Consider the following 18,723-nt stretch of genomic DNA (forward strand, 5'->3'; position numbering starts at 1 on the left):
TTCTTTTGTGGTGCTTTATTTTTGACCACTTTTGCTTTCTCTGCTCCACTGTAGCTGACACAACCTTTTTACTCTTCTATCACCTTCTTACTCTTTTTCACTTTATCCATGGGTAGAATTAAATTACGAAAAGGAGAAAAATTTCACACAAAAAATATGTTAGTCTTAGTTATCTTCAAAGAATTCAATTCAAAGGTTGGCACTGTGGCATGCTATGTTAGGCTTCCGCCTGTGGTGCCAGTATCTCATATGGGTGCCAGTTCACATCCCAGCTGCTCCTCTTCTTATCCATCTGTCTGTGAACGGCCTGGGAAAGCAATGGAAGATGGCCCAAGTCCTTGGGGCCCTGCACCCACATGGGAGACCCAGAAGAAACTCCTGAATCCTGGCTTCAGATCAGCCCAACTCTGGCCGTTGTGGTCATTTATGGAGTGAACCAGAGGAGTGAAGAACTTCCTGTCTCTCCCTCTGTCTGTAACTCTGCCTCTCAAATAAATAAATGTTTTTTTTTTTTAAATTCAATTCAAATAATTCAAGTTTCAGTTTTAGTTCTGTTCTGTTGGGAAAGATACTGCCTTCAGAACTGTAATGTAATGAAAAGTTGTGTTTCTAGAAATCTACCTGTTGAAGCAAATGAGGTAATATTGTTTAATAATGGCAAAAATTTTTAATTCAAAGAAAAATTCATGTTCACAACAAATATTTCACCAAGTTCAATCAATACCTCTCCAGATATCCCAATGGCTTCTTCTGCTGCTCCATACTGACCAATATGTCCATTCTGCAGTCGTTCCAAGAGCTCCAATAAAGCAAAATTTTTTTTCAATCCCCAGACTCCAGAATCGCCTAGAAATAGAAAAAAAAAACTAAATCTAAAAAAATGGAATATTAATCACTCTATATCTAACCTCAAAGCAATTTTCACATCTTATAGTTTAGTCATTAATAATGTCAAATTTGTAAAATCCAGTATTTCCATTTTCTTTTTAGGCCAGAAAAATTGCCTGTTAATGCTTTCTTTTTTTATTCTTGTTTATTTATTTATTTTTAATGCTCACTTACAAAAAAAAAGCAGAAGAATGGGGCTGGCATTGTGGCATAGAGGGTTAAGCCACCATCTACAGCACAGCACACAAATATCTCATGTGGGTGCTGGTTCGGGTCCCCCTTGCTCCACTTCTGATCCAGCTCCCTGCTAACGGCCTGGGGTGGGCAGAGGAAGACAGCCCAAATGCTTGGGCCTCTGCACTCACATGGGGGACTCTAAAGCAATTTTTTTAAAAGAATGACTTCCAACTACATCAGTAGTCACTAACATGTATTACAAAGCTAGAATCACAGTAAAAATCTAACATACAAGTTATAGTAATTACAATTTCTATCCATTTTGATGTGATAGCAGTCATGTTTGATCTCAAGATAAGATATAGCTAATCATGCCCTGACATAAATTTCTCACTTAAACAATGAGGATGGTTAACACTCTATATGTCAGTATTCATGTAAAAAAGGTACAGTACTCCAAAAAGATAAAAGAAAGGTTCTATCCTCCATTTGCAAAACATTGTCATTTCTGTAGCTATAGTATTATATAAAAAAGTAGTATGATATATGTATAATATATAACATACTAGTCAAATAAAAGAACCTCAAAATACTGACACCTTCCCTAAGCCTGCTTTTTGATTAACATTAAGTTAAAGCTATCTATAATAATACTATCACTGTCCTATATTAAGTATCTAGCAAACAGACTCATACATACATTAAAGACCACCAAAAACTTAAGAAATCTATTCTTTCCCTAGAAGAAAACATTTTAAAACATGTTTCTCTGTATTTTAAAACTAACTTTATCTGTGTATGGGTAAATTGTCTGTATTGTTTTCCACTTGACATATACTATTTACATATTAAAACAGTTTTCAATAGTGCTACTGACCTGGAAAAAAAGATAATAAACTTGTTATTCTGGAGAAAACTTCCAAAAGAAAAGGTATAAACTCAGAGAATTCATATTGTGTCTATAAAATAATTATTCAAATGTTAATGTTACTATTTCCAAATCTGTATCTCCAGCGCTATGGCATAGTAGGCTAAGCCTCTGCCTGCAGTGCCAGCATCCTATACGGGTACCGTTTCATGTTCTGGCTGCCCCTCTTCTGATCCAGCTCTCTGTTAATGGCCTGGGAAAGCAGTAAAGATGGCCCAAGTGCTTGGGCCCCTGCACCCGTGTGGGAGACCCGGAAGGAGCTCTTGGCTCCTGGCTTTGGATCAGCCCAGTTCTGGATGTTGCTGGCATTTGGGGAGTGAACCAGGGGATGGAAGACCTTTCTCTTTGTCTTTCCCTCTCTGTCTGTAACTCTATCTCTCAAATAAATAAATAAAAATCTTAAAAAAAGTATGCAGGAAACTGAAAAAAATCTGTGATGCCTTTAAACTAATTTTAACAGAAAATAGTTATCGTAACAATAGATACTTCTGTCTGTAATATTATTTCTCTTATATTATTAAATAAAAACATGCTAAGACTGAAATGAATTTTCTGTATTTTCATTCTTGGCTTAATTTGTAAAGAACATATTATTTTAATAATGTTTTATTAATTAACATATTAATATTTATGTACTTATGGTAAACATCAATGTTTATCAATATTAATATTGTATTAATTTTGTTTTATTAATGGCTTCAGGCAAATTCCTCTGTGATCTATATTCTTATTTGAGGGGCACAAGTTTTTATTAGGTACCATAAAACTCTTCATGAGCTCTGAATAAATTCAGAGTGGGTTAGTTTATGTTTAGAAGACCATTGATCTTAATAGAAACTCAGACTTTTCTGAACCTTTTATAATTTTAAAAATTAAGTAGAAACAAATTATTTTCTAAGGCATCTGCATTACATGAATAAGTTTCTGCCTTAAATCCAAATAATTTCCCCACCGAGTTCTGTTACTTGGCGATCAAACGGGCAGCGGATTGCTCTCCCATGAAGAGGGAGGCGGGTGAGGCAGTCGTGACAGACAGTGTGGCCGCACAGCAGAAGGCGAGGTACTTTGTCTCCTTGTAAGGAAAAGACATCTTCACAAACTCCACACTCCAGCACCTAACATTTGCAAAGGAAACGTGCTCTTTAAACAATGTTAAAAACATACATATTTTAGGTTTAAATAAAAGTCAATGGAAAAATGGGATTAAACATTTATTTGGGGGCACAAATTTAGAAACCCATGCAATGGATCTTCAAAAAAGTTAATAGAAAAATGTATATTATGAAAAAAAACCATGCATGGATTTCAATAAAATTTCACACAAAATAAAGCTATCTTTCAGTTCCATTTTCCATCAACTTGAAGTACTCTCATAGACTGAATCATTCCTATTACTTTTAATCTTCCATGAAAAACTGTTGAAGCCGTAAAACCTTAAATCACTTTTTAGTCATTCCATCTGAACAGACCCTGCCAAAAGCACGTCATACCGAAAGCCCCCTGAAGACTGTTAGACACCAAGATAATGTTGTAATTAACATCATTTTTATCTTTTTTTATTTTAAAGATTTATGTATTTATTTGAAAGTCAGAGTTACACAGAGAGGGCAGAGGCAGAGAGAGAGAGAGAGAGAGAGAGAGAAAGAGGTCTTCCATCCGATGGTTCACTCCCCAATTGGCCACAATGGCTGCAGCTGCGCTGATCCAAAGCCAGGAGCCAGGAGCTTCTTTCGGGGTTTCACACACAGGTGCAGGGGCCCAAGGACTTGGGCCATCCTCCACTGCTATCCCAGGCCATAGCGGAGAGCTGGATCGGAAGTGGAGCAGCCCGGTCTCCAACCGGGCCCATTTGAGATGCCGGTACTTCAGGCCAGGGTGCTAACCCACTGCGCCATAGCGCTGGCCCCTATTTTTATCTTTTTTTAAAGCTTCATTTTATCACACGTACCAAATATATATCATAAAGCATATCAACAATGCACCTTAAGCTGCCACTTTACAACAAAACTGGACAAGGCAATTGTGTTTATTTAAAAAGTTTTCAATAATCATGCAATACAGCCAGAGGGCAGTGGAGGATGGCCCAAGTGCTTGGGCCCCGGCACCCTCATGGGAGACCAGGAAGAAGCACCTGGCTCCTGGCTTCGGATCCGCTCAGTGCCGGCCATGGCAGCCATGTGGGGAGTGAACCAACGGAAGGAAGACCTTTGTCTCTATCTCACTGTCTATAACTCTACCTGTCAAATAAAAAAAATGCAGTGTTCATACTTTTCCAATATAAAGGAAAGTGAAAAATAAAAGGTCTTTGCTACTTAGCAACAAAAGTTTAAGACTAGAATGGCAATTTAAAAAATGTAAGGATCTAAGAAAACAACTTTTTGATATCAACAAAACATCCACATTTATAGTTTACTCTCTTTTTAAAGTTATTTATTATCCTTGAAAGGCAGAGTTACAGAGAGAGAGAGAGAGAGGAGAAAAAGGAGAGAGAGATCTTCCATCTCTTGGTTCACGCCCCAAACGGCAGCAATAGCCAAGGCTAGGCCAGATCTAAGCCTGGAACTCAACTGTTTCCCTGTTAGACCAAAAAGCTCTCAGGTACAGGATTTTCCAAATACCAAGCACCTATGTGCTTATACAAATAAAATCTAACTAAATAAAAGCTTAAAGACAATTCAATTCTCCACTGTCAAACACACAAAACAAGGTTAAAAACAGACAACCCAGTTGGAAATTAACTACATCCATTATAATTTCAAACTCTGCAAATAACTTGCACTTTATGCTTGAGATGCAAATATCATTTATTGTAAACAAACTGATAATGCATAATTGCCTTGCAGCATGCTTCAAAAGAAACTTAAATGTAACACAATCCACAAAAGGAAGTAAAAACCATTCTCTCCCTCTCTCTCCCTCCCTCCCTATCTCCCTCTCTCTCTCTTTCCAAGAAGTTCTCTCTTCCCTTCAGAGAAAAGTACCTCCTCTTTGATGACCACTTCTTTGCATTGGTAGTCTACATCGTTTTAAAAAGGAAGACAAAAGCTCCACTTCATCAAATTTAATACAGAAAAGATATTCACAATAGAATTAGGCAGTATAAAATAAATCTAAGATTTTAATAAATGCTCTCATTATTGAATACTGCATGTTAAATTTATTTCTGACAATAACCTCAAAAGAATAAAATTAAAACTTTGCTTGGGGTCGGCACTGTGGCGCAGCAGGTTAAAGCCCTGGCCCGCAGCATCAGCATCCATATGTGTGCCAGTTTGAGTCCCAGGTGCTCCACTTCTGATCCAGCTCTCTGCGATGGCCTGGGAAAGCAGTAGAAGATGGCCCAAGTCCTTGGGGCACTGCACCCATGTGGGAGACCTGGAAGAGGCTCCTGGCTCCTGGCTTCAGATCAGCTTAGCTCTGGCCATTGCGGTCATCTGGGGAGTGAACCAGCAGATGGAAGACCTCTCTCTCTCTGGCTCTACCTCTCTCTGTAACTCTGTCTTTCAAATAAAGTAAATCTTTAAAAAAAAAAAAAAACTTTCTTAGTTCATTCACACTTATACTTCTGACCCATCACTAAACAAGGTAACTTGCTCATGTTGTTACTATAGGTTTTTTTTTTTTTTCAAAAACCATTAGCATAATTCCATTTAGTAAGCCAACCACAGGTCCAAAAATTATTCAGGTATCAACTTAGTAGATAGTCTTTCCTCAGCATCTAAGAACAGTTATTGAAGAGAACAGTGTAAGAAATTAAATCCTAGATGGGGGGTGGTAAATTTCATACTTCACAAGAAAATTTCAACTTATTACATGTAAATCGAATTTGAACAAACCAGATCATACTTTAAAAGGACTATAAGAAAGCTTAGGAAACAAAAGAAACTTTGCAATTAATTTTAAAATGTAAATAACTTTGCAATATCAGATTTTGTTTTTCCTAACAATAAAAACCCTGCCATTATCAACTTGGTCACTAAACAAGACAGCATTTTACAAAGCATTAGCATTATAAATGTCAACTTTCACTTTCTGATGAATTTCTTCTTTCATCAAAAAGGACTATCTTATTGCACAGTTCAGAATATTTTACATGTTAAAATAAAAATGAACATGCTAAAAATGCTTCTAATATATCAAATTCTGTAACAAATTCTGCATCACATTTTGGTACTTTTTTTCAGATTATAAAGCAAACAAGGTAACAGAAATGTAAACGATACTCCAATTATGGAATTAGACTTCAAGTCAATTCACAAATAATCTTCAGGTATTCTCTATTTATCAAAAGCACAATTCAATCAATAAAATCTCACCCATACAACATGCCTAATAATGAGGGCTCCTCTGTATCTCAGATATGCTGCTCTATATATTCAGAATAACTTAATTACTACATAAAGGTCAGCTGAATCAACAAGCAATAATAATGACTAAGTTGTGGGCAGAAATGTGTCACTTGCTGTTATATAAAACCAACATTAGGTGAGAAAACATAAGTGCCTACTAAGCAAAAGGTCAAAAGAACTTCAGATATTATCTAGTTCAACAATTCTCAGCCTTGGTTGTACATCAAAGTCACTCTGGGACTGAAATATGTGTAGAAACGCCAACCTAATAACCGCAGAAGTGCGCCATTCCTCCACAAAAGGCCTCGGTGACCCTGACGTGCAGTCAGGAACGAGAATTACCAATTGCTTATAGTATTACCAATTGCTTATAGTATTACCAATTGCTTATAACATTGACAATCCCGAAGGTTGGCATGAACCATTCAGATCAGTTCTCTCTGTCAAATCCTCCGATATTTTCAGAGCACAGGGAAAATGAGTGCCATGTGTTTCAACTGACTTTTCAGTAAGTGCATTTTTGCAGCATTATACATGGTAGCATCCCAACCTTCCAGCATAGGGCCATTCAGGCACCCCAGAGTTAAGATTCAACTGTACTGCCATTGGAGACTTCTCAACCATGTCGACAGGCTGTACGGCTAAGCGGGAAAGGCGCAGCTCACCAGTAACAGACGTCTAATCACAGAAGCTGTGCCGTAGTGGACGCCGCAGGCGTTAAAGTCGCACACCATGTTAACCGAAACCTGGGTTTCCTTCCTGCAAAACGAGAGCTAGCATCCACCTCATGAGTAGATGCCAACCAGCTAAAACCCCTAACACGGTACCTGGAGGCTATAATGGCTCAATTCTACAAAACCAAGCGAGTTAACGCCTCCTAGGCTCAACTAAGATAGAGGGGCTACAGAAAGAGCGGTCCGGGCCACTCCCACAGGCCCACAGCTCCCTCTCACAAACGTCCCCGCTGTGCATGCTGGCATCTGCAGGATTAGAACCGGCAACTTCGGGCCCGGGCATCCAGGTCGCGGACGGAGGGACGCCAAGACCTGCCTGCCAGGCACACAGGGACGCCGCGGCCGCGCCTGGGCCCCAGGGATGCCGCCCAAGTCTCCCGGATGAGCCGGAGGACGGCCGAAGCGGGGAGCGCAGTCCGCAGAGTCCCTCACCTTCACCACGGCCGTCCCCCGGCTGCCTTGCCGGCCACTGTCCGGCCCAGCTCCAGGCTTGTTTACCACCAGAGCAGCCATCCCGGGCAGAGAAGCGGCGCAGGAGCAGCCCTCGGAGCCTTCACCTGGGAGGCGGGGTCGAGCCACCTACCCAGAGGCCTCCGCGCACGCCGCTGGCGCACAGGCCCAGTACGACGCGGCCCCGCCTCCCGTCAGCGGCTCCGCCTCCCGTCAGCCTCGGCTGGGTTGGAGGCACAGTCCTGCTCGTGTTGTTTTTGTTCCTAAGAAGCCTGCAACTGCTGAAAGAAAAAAGTCAAAGGAAAAAAATGGATAACACATAATTAAAGTTTAAAGGTGAAATTCCCGGCCCGGTTATGAGTTCGGCTCTCTAATGGCAAACTAGCCAGGCGGAAACTACATCTCCCTTCATGCAACGCGACTTTTGCTTGCACTACAAATCCCGGCATGCCACGCTCTCGCCCTTTTTTTTAATCTCTAAGAGGCCGCGTATCGTTACAGTGGTTGCTTCCAGTCGCAATGTGTGATCGTAGACGGAAAACGCCGTATTTTCTGTGCAGATCTCCAAGAGCCAAAGGATGGCTTTGGTGAAAAGAAGCCGTTGGGTCCGTAAAGGACGCAGTGAAAGGAGAATTTAAGGTACAAAGAAGCTGTTGGGAGGACGTTTGACGCCTGTTCTGCCCGACGTACGCTTTTTTTCCCTTCCGGGCCAAGTTGAACCTCGTCAGCCCCCGTAGGCCGGAGTCAGACGTGCCGGTCAAAATGGAAGTGAATCCCCCCAAACAGGAGCACCTGCTGGCGCTGAAAGGTAAATGTGTGCCGAGGTACCGTTGTTCTGTCTTATTCCCTTCTCTCGCAGTTTCCCGAAGGCCGTTGCCACACAGACGCGACCTCTGTAACAGGGGCCAGGCCTCAAAACACTCGGTGCCCGCCGCCCCGCGCTGCGTCCGGCGCGAGCAGGAGGAGGCGACTTGGCCTCTTCGCGTTTCGCTTTCAGAGCTGCTTTCTGGAACGAAACAGACACCTGGTCGTTCTCCCTGACCTGTGCTGCTGCAGTCACCAGATGTTTGGATGCAGAGCCGAGGCCGCGCCCCTACTGGGGAGACCTCTGCGAACCGGGATGCATTAAAGCAAACATCCGAAATGGCTTTTCCTTCCGTCTCTCGTCTCTTAGTGGGCACTGGGAAGTTACCAGGTTTCAGGTTTATCTGGGGTGTTAGCACTGCGTAGCAACTGTGCGAAGGATTTAGCAATACATAGCCCTGCCACGCGTAACGTAGATTTGTTAAAATGTACGGCTGACCGTCACCGCATTGGGTTCCTAATCTTAACCGCAGATCGCAAATATTTGAGTCAAATTATGTCTGAGCTGAAGGTGTGCAAGCTTTTCCTCCTATCAGTATTTTCTGAACCGGTATAACCACAGTGTACTGCAAAGTACCTGCCGCCCACGTGGGAGACGCGGTGAAGTCCGGGGTCCTGCCTCAGCTCTGGTCCAGCCCTACCTGTTAGGGGCATTTGGGGAATAAAGTAGCAGATGGAGGCGCTCTTCCTCTGTCCCTCTCGTATTGTAAGTTATCCAGACGTGATTTAAAGTGTAGGGGAATGTGTTCTTATGTTGTATGCAAATACGACACCATTTTACATAAGGGACCTGAGCGTCCTGGGATTGTGGTGTCCCAGGGTGAGCCGGAGGCGCTCCTTAGGGAATACCAAGGGATCACTGTTGGGTACTGGTATGTTGGAGACTTGCCCAAAACTTCACGGCAAGTTTACTGAGTCTGATAATTGTATTATTTAAAAAGAAACAGCAAGGCATAATTTCCTTGAATGACTGTTTTCTGAAACTCATATTTGAAATGCTTTGAGCTTTGTTTCTTGTGTTTTCTGCTATCACAAATGCGTATCTCTTGGATGCTTCTACTCTTTGGTTACCAAGGCCTTCTTGGACTGAGCTGATGAAATGCTCAGTAAATATTTGAATTCCGTTGAATTTCACTTGCCTTCCTTACTGCATCATCCTTACGCCCACCCACTCCAGGTTAAGATGTAGACATCAAGCGTGATTGGAAGCTTGCCAGTCCCTTTGTAACAATCATTCTGATGCCTGGAGTTAACAAGGCTATCTCTGACTGCAGAAATAAGAAACGTCACTGTGTTAAGTATAATTGCAGTGAACAAATGGTCTAGACTAAAATGAGGTTAGTCATGGTAAACTGGAAAAAAAGAAGAAAAAAAACTATTTATGTCTCTTATTTTTCAATATCACATCAAGTAGTAGAATAGTTATTACTTTGCTCTCAGAAGTTAAACAGTCTGGTGAGTAATTTAAGGCAGTATTTCAACACGAGGCCTGCCTCCATCTTTCCAAGATGCCATGTTTCCTAAAGAATGAAACAGCATTTTCAAAGATTATTCCTTTACCAATTACTTCGATGGGAATTTGCAAGTTCTGTTCACTGCGAGGTGTGGTTTTTCTACAAATCAAAAGCTTGTAAATACAGTTAAATTCTGGTGATAGGGAGACTGCCATTAGAGATTTTTAGTTTTGTTTCTTTATTTCTCAAAACAAAATTTACATAGGAAAGAATGCTTAACTGACCTAAAAAGGCAAATGCTGTAACATTTCCTGATATTTGCAGCTTCATGAAAACTCTTTGGTACTGTTCTTCCCTGTTATCCTAGTGAATCAAGAATTTCCACAAATTTTAATTTTATTGATGTTGAATGCTAAATATATCTAAATGATCATTTAAGTTTATTTTCTTGTACTTTAGTATGTGAAATGTTAAGATAACACCTTGTTAATCTTGAAATGAGAAAAATTTTGTTTAACAGGAGCTCTTAAAACTTCAGTTTTCCCCTGAGTACAATATTGAATAACTTCAAATAACAACAAAGAAAAGATTCTTAGTGCCATATTTTAGAGTATGGAAGTGTAAGAAAGAATGAAAGAAAAAGAAATCATTACTAATTCTTGAAAGAATATATTGTCGTTAAAATTATGGATCTATGTTAACATTATGGATGTAAAGAACTGTAGTCACTATGAATTAGGACAGCTCTGTTAGTGGACATTAATAGTATGTAAAAGAACATTATGAAATTGGTTACTTTTGACTTTTTAGAATCAAACAGTGGTTCTGTTATGACATCATGACAGGAATCTCCACTCTAGCTGGCAATGGCGAAACCCTCATTAAGTAGTTCTGCAGTGAGCTTTGTGGCAAAGGGATTCTAGTTTTCTTAAAGTAGTAGAGCCTGCATATGACTCTTAGTGCTTTGGATCTGGTCAGCTGGAAGACTCCATTCTTGAGCCTGTGTGCTAGATGCTGGAATTTATTATTGATTGCTTTATTTGGGGCAACCTGAGGACTGTTGTGTTCTAAGAGAATACAATAAGAATCTAAACATCTTGTTCCTGCTTCAGATTGGAATTCAGAAGCTGCGGTTCTAGGGCCTTGATACTGTGTTAAGTGCTCTGGTTGTAACAGAAGAATCTGACAAAACCAGTTCCTAATTTGGTTAAAATGAAAAATTAAGCTATATTCCTGTTTGGGGTGATAACTGAGAATGAGCTAAAATCATTAAATATTCTATGTATTTTTGGTGGAATTCATTTAATTTTAAAATATAAAATGATTTCTTTTCACCCACATAGATTAAAAATTACAGTGATTTCATTGTCCTCAATTCAGATGTCTCAAATTTACAGTGATTTCATTGTCCTCAATTCAGATGTCTCAAATTTGTACATATTACGTTTCTGTTATTGTCATTATGAATGTGATAATTTATTTTTTTTAAAGAGTTATTTATTTATTTGAAAGGCAGAGTTACAGAGAGGGAGAGGCAGAGAAAGAGGTCTTCCATCTACTGTTTCACTCCCCAAATGGCTGCAGTGGCTGAGCTGGGCCAATACAAAAACAAGATCCAGGAGTTTCTACCAGTCTCCTACGTGGGTGGCAGGGGCCCAAGCACTGGGGACATACTCCACTGCTTTTCCAGGCCATAGCAGAGAGGTGGGTTGGAAGTGGAGCATCCAGATCTCGAAACGGCGTCCATATGGGATGCTGGCACTTCGAGTAGCTACTTTATCCACTATGCCATAGCACCGGCCCCAGAATGTGATATTTTAAGAATCACTACTTTACTCTGTTTTTGCTATATTCTTAGAACTATTATTACTTAATAGATACTTTCAAATCCTTTATATCTGTTGATTTAAACATCTGGACTCCTGGCATTTTTAGCCTGAAAGTGATCTTGAAGGACATCTAGTTTAGATTCATTATTTTGGTGAGAGGATTTTCAAATTTGTGATTCACATTTATCAAAGTAGCACTTTGATAAAATATCATGTTGGGATTGATTTTTTTGTGTGTTTTTCTTTTTCTCCCTGCCTGTTTGTATGCAGGCTATTCCTACCATATCTTATTCTTTGCAATACTTCTACTTTAGGTCCTGTTTCCCTCTGATTGGGCAAGAAAGTCTTGTAATAATAAATTACATTCTAGTTCTGAGGAGTTCAGCTAAGACATTTTCTCTTCCTTAAGAGTGACTGGATTACTGAAGAATGACTACAGAAATAATATTACATTATCGACCGTATGAGAGTGATCCCACACAGCTGCCAAAAATTGCAGAAAAAGCAATTCAAGACTTTCCTACTCGTCCACTATCAAGATTTATTCCTTGGTTCCCATATGATGGGTCCAAATTTCCAGTCAAACCTAAAAGATCACCACCTGTGATTTCTGGAGAGGCCATTGAAGATGTGAAACAATCCTTAACCAGTTCAGAACAAGCCGTTAAATCACAGAGTTACGATTGCACGGTAGATCTATTGGAATTTCAACCTAGTTTGAAAAAGCAGCACTTAAAGCAGTCATACACCCTGGATGGGCAGACTGATTCTGGAAATCCGGATAAACCATCAGGAGAACGGCGCAAGAGGAGATCTTGGAGTGTTTCCCTTCCCAGCAGTAATTGCACTGGAAAGATTTTGCCTTTGTCTAAAAAATTGCAAGATAGTTTAAAGGCATTAAATGTACATTCACTTTATAGAGCAAGATGGACAATAGAACATACCATTTGTGACCATCAAACTCTGGAAGACATCTGGGCAAAACTCAATCAAATTATCAGGCACAATGAACTTCCATCTTGTAATGCTACAATTCAGAGACATTTAGGCCAAATATGGGTGTTCTGTGATATTATGTACTGTGAATATGTGGGAAATCTTCTTAAAAGGAGATTAGCTCTTACTGGAAAAATTCATTTATTTGTACATAAATATGGTGTTATTTTTAGTATGTAGTGAATTGCGCTGCTTAACCAAAAGAGGAATGTTCTGAGTGAACTGAGTATGGAGTGAACTATTTAACTGAATAAATTTTTTCTGATTTTTAAACTTCTAATTACTATTTTTTGTTTGATGCTTCTCTGATATAGCCTATTTATTAATATTGTGGAAAACTAATTTTATGGTAATATGTGTTATGATTTGTGTTCCAGAAATGAATAAGTACCAGATAAATTCCTAGGCTTGTTAAATTTAAGTTGAAAACTTTCTAGCAGCCTTCTTTTAAATGAATTGTGATGGATTACTTCTCATACTGAATTTGAAAGTAAAATGCTGTGTTCCTTTGGTTCTGTTACCTTCACAGTGTTTGAACAAGGTATTCCTATTAATTGAAATGAGTAATTCAGATTTTGATGAATCCTTAAAATCTAATTTTACTGTATTTTTTCTTTATTTACCTGAAGTATAGTGATTTTTTAAAATAATGCTAAAAGCTATTCTGTTAGCAATGCTATTCAAGTGGCATGAATGTAGTTCAAAGTGGGAGACCAGCCCAGATTCTTAAGATTCCCAGATATGTGATGGATGGTACAATTTGCCTAAGACCATAATGTATCTTCAAAGTTCTAACCTGTTTGGAAGGAAATATCAAATATAGATAGGAGATCAAATTCTTTAATTACTCTAATACAGGTAATTCAATCCATGTGACTGTTAATATTTATTATTAATGTGAATGATTATTGTAGTCATTATAAGTTTGTCATAAGCAAAATCTTACAAATTGGTTTTATACATCACATGAAAATAGCCAAAATGATTTATAGAATAAAGGTTTTATAAAAGCATGTAAGCATGTCTTTATTCAACCAATGTAAATGTGTACTTGGTGCTATGATATAGTAGAGAAGGACACATACATGGCCCCTATCCTCACAGAGTTTATGTGTGATTCCTACAATTAACTCAAACCAGCTCCCTGAGTAAAATGAATAATACAGTACACACTGGGAAGACGGAGACGTACTTGCCTGCCATGGTAGGAACTCAATAAAGCATAATAAATGTGCCTGTTGGTGGGATTCTTCATGGCCTCAGCTGACTGACAATGCCTAGAATGCACTAATTTTTAACTAAAGAAATCATATTTTCCTGATAGGTTTCTCTCTGGCCAAACTGATTTACTTTTAAATTCCATTTAGCAGCTTTTTACTCGTTCAGATGAGATTCCTGTCTAGAAAATAATCATGTGCATGAAAGTTTCCAAAAGTCATTAACTAAAAATATACAGGGGAAGAGGAGGAGTTTTCAAGACAACTTCAGTAATTTCTTCTTTTATTTAATTAAATTATTACTCTTAAAAAGACTTGAAGAAGTTATTCAGTGTTGCCAGTGAGCTTAAAAATAAAGGATGCTTGGTATTATTAGTCTTTTTTTTTTTTTTTTGACAGGCAGAGTGGACAGTGAGAGAGAGAGACAGAGAGAAAGGTCTTCCTATGCCGTTGGTTCACCCTCCAATGGCCGCCGCGGCCGGCGCGCTGCGGCCGGCGCACCGCGCTGATCCGGTGGCAGGAGCCAGGAGCCAGGTGCTTTTCCTGGTCTCCCATGGGGTGCAGGGCCCAAGCACCTGGGCCATCCTCCACGGCACTCCCTGGCCACAACAGAGAGCTGGCCTGGAAGAGGGGCAACTGGGACAGAATCCGGTGCCCCCACTGGGACTAGAACCCGGTGTGCTGGCGCCGCAAGGCGGAGGATTAGCCTAGTGAGCTGCGACGCCAGCCCCTAAGACAGTCTTAAAACAGTACATTTGGTTTTATTTTTCAAGTTTGTTTAGCTAATCAAGAGTTAAAAGTTGGGAGCTGATGTTGTGGCATTGCAGTTTAAGCCACCACACAGGATACCAGCATCCCGCATTGGACTCCAGCTGCTCCACTTCTGATCCAGCTCCCTGCTAATGTGCCTAGGAAAGCAGCAGAGAATGCCCAAGTACTTGGACCCCTGCAGCCATGTAGGTGACCTGGAGGAAGTTCCGGGCTCCTGGCACTGGCCTGGCACAGCTCTGGTTGTTGTGGCCATTTGAGGGATTGAACCAGCATATGAAGATCAATCGCAATCTTTCCCTCTCTCTCTCTCTCTGCCTTTCAAATAAATAAATAAATCTTTAAAAAAAAAAAAAATAAGAGTTCCAGCCAGTGGTGTGGTGTGGTGGCTTACGCTGCTGCCTACAACGGCAGGCATCCCTAATGCGTGCTCCACTTCCAGTCCATCTCCTTGCTAGTGCACGTGGGAAAGCAGTGGAAGATGGTCCATGTGCTGGGGCCTCTGCACCTACATGGGAGACCCAGGTGGAGCTCCTAGCTCCTGGCGTCTGCCTGGCCTAGCCATGGCTCTTAACAGCCATTTGGAGAGTGAACCAGCAGATGGAAAATCTATTTCTTCCTCTCTCTGACTGTGCCTTTCAAATAAATAAATACATTTTTTAAAAAGTTAAAAGTCATACCATTGTCTTTTTATGCTAATCTTACTGCTTTGACATGATTGTACACAGAACTAAAAAAATGTACAAGGTATAGTCAGGGTTCATAGATTTCTTATGAGCAGTTTTCTAATTCCACAATCACACATTAAAAGGAGCATCTTTGTGACAGATTTAAAATATTCTAATTTATATAAATTACTTTCTCCTGTGAGAACCAATGAAATCCAAAAGTGGGAAACTGAAGATTGAGTTTTACTTCAAATAATGCTAGAATTTTAAAAAAAGAAACAATTTATTTCTCATCTACCTGAACAATACTTAGTAGTCAGGGCCTAAGAATTTAGAACCCATTATTATTTCTTTATTTCTTTTTTTTTTTTTTTTTTTTTTTGATAGGTAGAGTGGACAGTGAGAGAGAGAGAAACAGAGAGAAAGGTCTTCCTTTGCCATTGGTTCACCCTCCAATGGCCGCCGCGGCCAGCACGCTGCTGCCAGTGCACCGCGCTGATCCAATGGCAGGAGCCAGGTGCTTATCCTGGTCTCCCGTGGGGTGCAGGGCCCAAGCACTTGGGCCATCCTCCACTGCCTTCCTGGGCCACAGCAGAGAGCTGGCCTGGAAGAGGGGCAACCGGGACAGAATCCAGCGCCCCGACCGGGACTAGAACCGGGTGTGCCGGCGCCGCAGGGCAGAGGATTAGCCTAGTGAGCTGTGGCGCCGGCCCCCATTATTATTTCTTTAAAGATTTTCTTAGGGTCTGTAGAACCGTAGCGCTTGTTATTCTTGCAGCAGTGTTTCTGGGTTCCATCGTTAAGTCATAGAAATGAAGATAAACTGGGGAGGCGAGTGTGTACCGAGGTGTATCTGTAGGGGCATTGGTAAAATACTGTTAGCATTTACTAAGAAAGTAGCAGCAGTACCATAATTTTATTTTTCCCTGACTGATAAGCTGCTCTTTAAATAAACGTTAAGTCAAATTTAAAGGAAAAAGATAAGATGTAGATGGCATCCAAATTATGAATTTTTTTCTTTTTGTCCTTATCCTAGACAAATCTAACTTAAGTTGTGAACTTGTCAAGTAACTTGAAGGCCATCATTTGGTAAATTTTCAAATAATAAATACTCAGACTCTATCTGCACAAAATGCTAAAAATTAATCCAAGGTTCACAAACTTGAATGCCCTCAAACAGGCATTCAAACAGGTACTCTGCACATGAAGAAGAGTCTACCTAATTTTTAATATTCTGGCCAGCAAAAATGTAAATGGAATTTCAATTTGGTCCCATTTGCTACTTTGTGACCTCTCATTGATCTTTCTCTGAATTTTCTGATGACTTACAAAAGGTTTTTTTTTTTAATTTTGCATATCAGTTTCACAAGTGAAATGTGTATGCTTAGCGGTTTAACTTGATAGTCTCTAGACATGGTCCTACTCAGTGTATGCAGAGAATATTTGATACTTGACTTACAAATCATATTTTCCTCTTAATTTACTAGGCCAAAGTGAATAACTTTTTGACCAAAAATCTGCCTTAAAAATTAACAGTGGGTACAAAATTAATATTTGATAACCAGTGTCTCCTTCTAGTTCTTCTATCATTTGTTTTTAAGATTTATTTATTTGAAAGTCAGAGTTACACAGAGAGAGGAGAGACAGAGAAAGAGAGGTCTTCCATGAGAAGGTTCACTCCCCAGATGGCCGCAACGGCCAGAGCTGCACCAATCCAAAGCCAGGAGCCAGGATCCAGGAGCTTCCTCTATGTCTCCCACTCAGGTGCAGCGGCCCAAGGACATGGGCCATCTTCTACTGCTTTCCCAGGCCATAGCAGAGAGCTGGATCGGAAGTGGAACAGCCAGTCTCAAACCGGGATGCCGGTGCTTCAGGCCAGGGTGTTAACCAGCTTCGCCACAGAGATAGCCCCTCTTCTGTCATCCTTTAACTTTGTTTTTAATGGACAGTATTTTCTCTTTTCCAGCTAATATTTTTAATTCTTGAGATCCATTCATTCATTGTAAATAGGAAATACTGAATTTTAAATATGTGTTAATAGCAGCATATTTTGGATTGTCTTTTAGACATGTACAGTGAAACCTTAATGGGTTTAAAAGTTCAAGAAATAATTGTACTCTAGAGTGATAATGTCACTAACTTGTTTGTGTTTGTGGTTTAAAAATCTGCAATATGATGAATTGTGGTTTATAGTAATTTTCTTTAAATCCCCAACATGATACCAACTGCTTAGCCTTCTGTTGATTTCTTTCCTTTTGTTTTTGAAAAGTCAAAGAAAATTGGTGCTTTTAATACCAATTTAGCATATTTTTTTATAATTTTTTATTTTTAATTTGATTTGAAATGCAGGGAGAGTGAGCTAGAGAGAGAGAGAATGTCTTATCTGCTAGTTCCTTCCCCAAATGCCCACAACACCTAAACCAGGAGCTGAGAACACAATCCAGGTCTCCCACAGGGGTGGTAGGACCCAATGCTTGAGCCATCACCTGCTGCTCCCCTACCCCCACAAGGTACACATTAGCAGGAAATCGAAATCAGAAGCAAAGTGCCAAGACTCAAACTCAGGCCCTACAACAGTGGATGCCTGCCCCATATTTTTATTTTAAATGGGGAATTGTTCCTTATCCACTGTCTATTAAATCACAAGAATCAGGAAGAACTACAGGACTTACGGATCTCACAGTAAGCAAATAAGTTACACATTGAGTTCACTTTAAAAATTTACTTGAAAGAGGTTTTTTTTTTTTCCGATTTATTAATTTGAAAAGCAGAGGTACAGAGAGGCAGAGGCGGAGAGACAGAGAGAACCTCCGTCCACTGGTTCACTCCCCAAGTGGCCGCAACAGTTAGAGCTGGGCCAATCCAAAGCCAGGAGCCAGGAGCTTCATCTGGTCTCCCATGCAGCTGCATAGCAGAGAGCTGGATTGGAAGTGGAGCAGCCGGGACTCAAACCGGCTCCCATATGGGATGCTGGCACTGCAGGTGGCAGCTTAACCTGATGAAAGGGCACCGGCCCCTGAAAGTCAGAGTTACACACAGAGAGGGAGAGAGAGAATCTTCCATTCACTGGTTTATCCCTGAATAACCACATCAGGGCTGGGCCAACTAAAGCCAGGAACTAGGAGCTTCCTCCAGGTCTCCCATGTGGGTACAGGGGCCCAAGTAGTTAGTCCATCTTCTGTTGCTTTCCTGGGCATATTAGCAGGGAATTAAATGAGAAGTGGAGCAGCTGGGACTCAAATAGGCACTCATATGGGATGCCAGCGCTGCAGGTGGCAGCTTTACCCACTGGGCCACAACGCCAGCCCTGAATGAATTCAGCCCTGAATGAATTCTAGGATCCCTTTGAGAGTGTGTTAACTTCCTTGTGTAAGATTTCGTTTCTTATGAAATAAAAATAA

General features: G+C 40.4%; 3 protein-coding genes across 8 annotated transcripts in view; 2 read left to right on the forward strand and 1 right to left on the reverse strand.

Moving 5' to 3' along the window:
* TRIM23 (tripartite motif containing 23) overlaps positions 1-8,214 on the reverse strand; it is a 33,633-nt gene extending 25,419 nt beyond the window's left edge. Inside the window, exons 1-4 of one of the 3 annotated variants that reach the window (XM_089312813.1) lie at positions 7,989-8,214; positions 7,509-7,807; positions 2,946-3,108; positions 725-846 (exon numbers count right to left, since the gene is read on the reverse strand). In XM_089312813.1, the coding sequence (XP_089168939.1) occupies positions 725-846; positions 2,946-3,108; positions 7,509-7,589 (366 nt within the window). In that variant the 5' untranslated portion in view covers positions 7,590-7,807; positions 7,989-8,214. Of the gene's footprint in view, positions 1-724; positions 847-2,945; positions 3,109-7,007; positions 7,808-7,988 lie in introns of those variants that run through there. The other 2 variants (XM_051853708.3, XM_051853709.3) reach the window with 2 other exon arrangements.
* A 58-nt stretch (positions 8,215-8,272) lies between these two features.
* Positions 8,273-12,949, forward strand: SHLD3 (shieldin complex subunit 3). Its single transcript, XM_051853721.3, is given in 3 exon segments — positions 8,273-8,334; positions 11,988-12,787; positions 12,790-12,949. Coding segments are annotated over 2 exon segments (720 nt in total). The 5' UTR covers positions 8,273-8,334; positions 11,988-12,102; the 3' UTR covers positions 12,825-12,949.
* The window catches only part of TRAPPC13 (trafficking protein particle complex subunit 13), a 48,779-nt gene continuing 38,328 nt past the window's right edge, over positions 8,273-18,723 (forward strand). For all 4 annotated transcript variants that reach the window (XM_002714067.6, XM_008262283.5, XM_008262284.5 and 1 more), the window contains exon 1: positions 8,273-8,334. In XM_002714067.6, the coding sequence (XP_002714113.2) occupies positions 8,289-8,334 (46 nt within the window). In that variant the 5' untranslated portion in view covers positions 8,273-8,288. The remainder of the gene's footprint in view (positions 8,335-18,723) is intronic.

Source organism: Oryctolagus cuniculus, chromosome 14, assembly GCF_051225735.1.
Source record: "Oryctolagus cuniculus isolate XC-2025 breed Fujian yellow rabbit chromosome 14, ASM5122573v1, whole genome shotgun sequence".
In the NCBI taxonomy this organism is placed as follows: Eukaryota; Metazoa; Chordata; class Mammalia; order Lagomorpha; family Leporidae; genus Oryctolagus; species Oryctolagus cuniculus.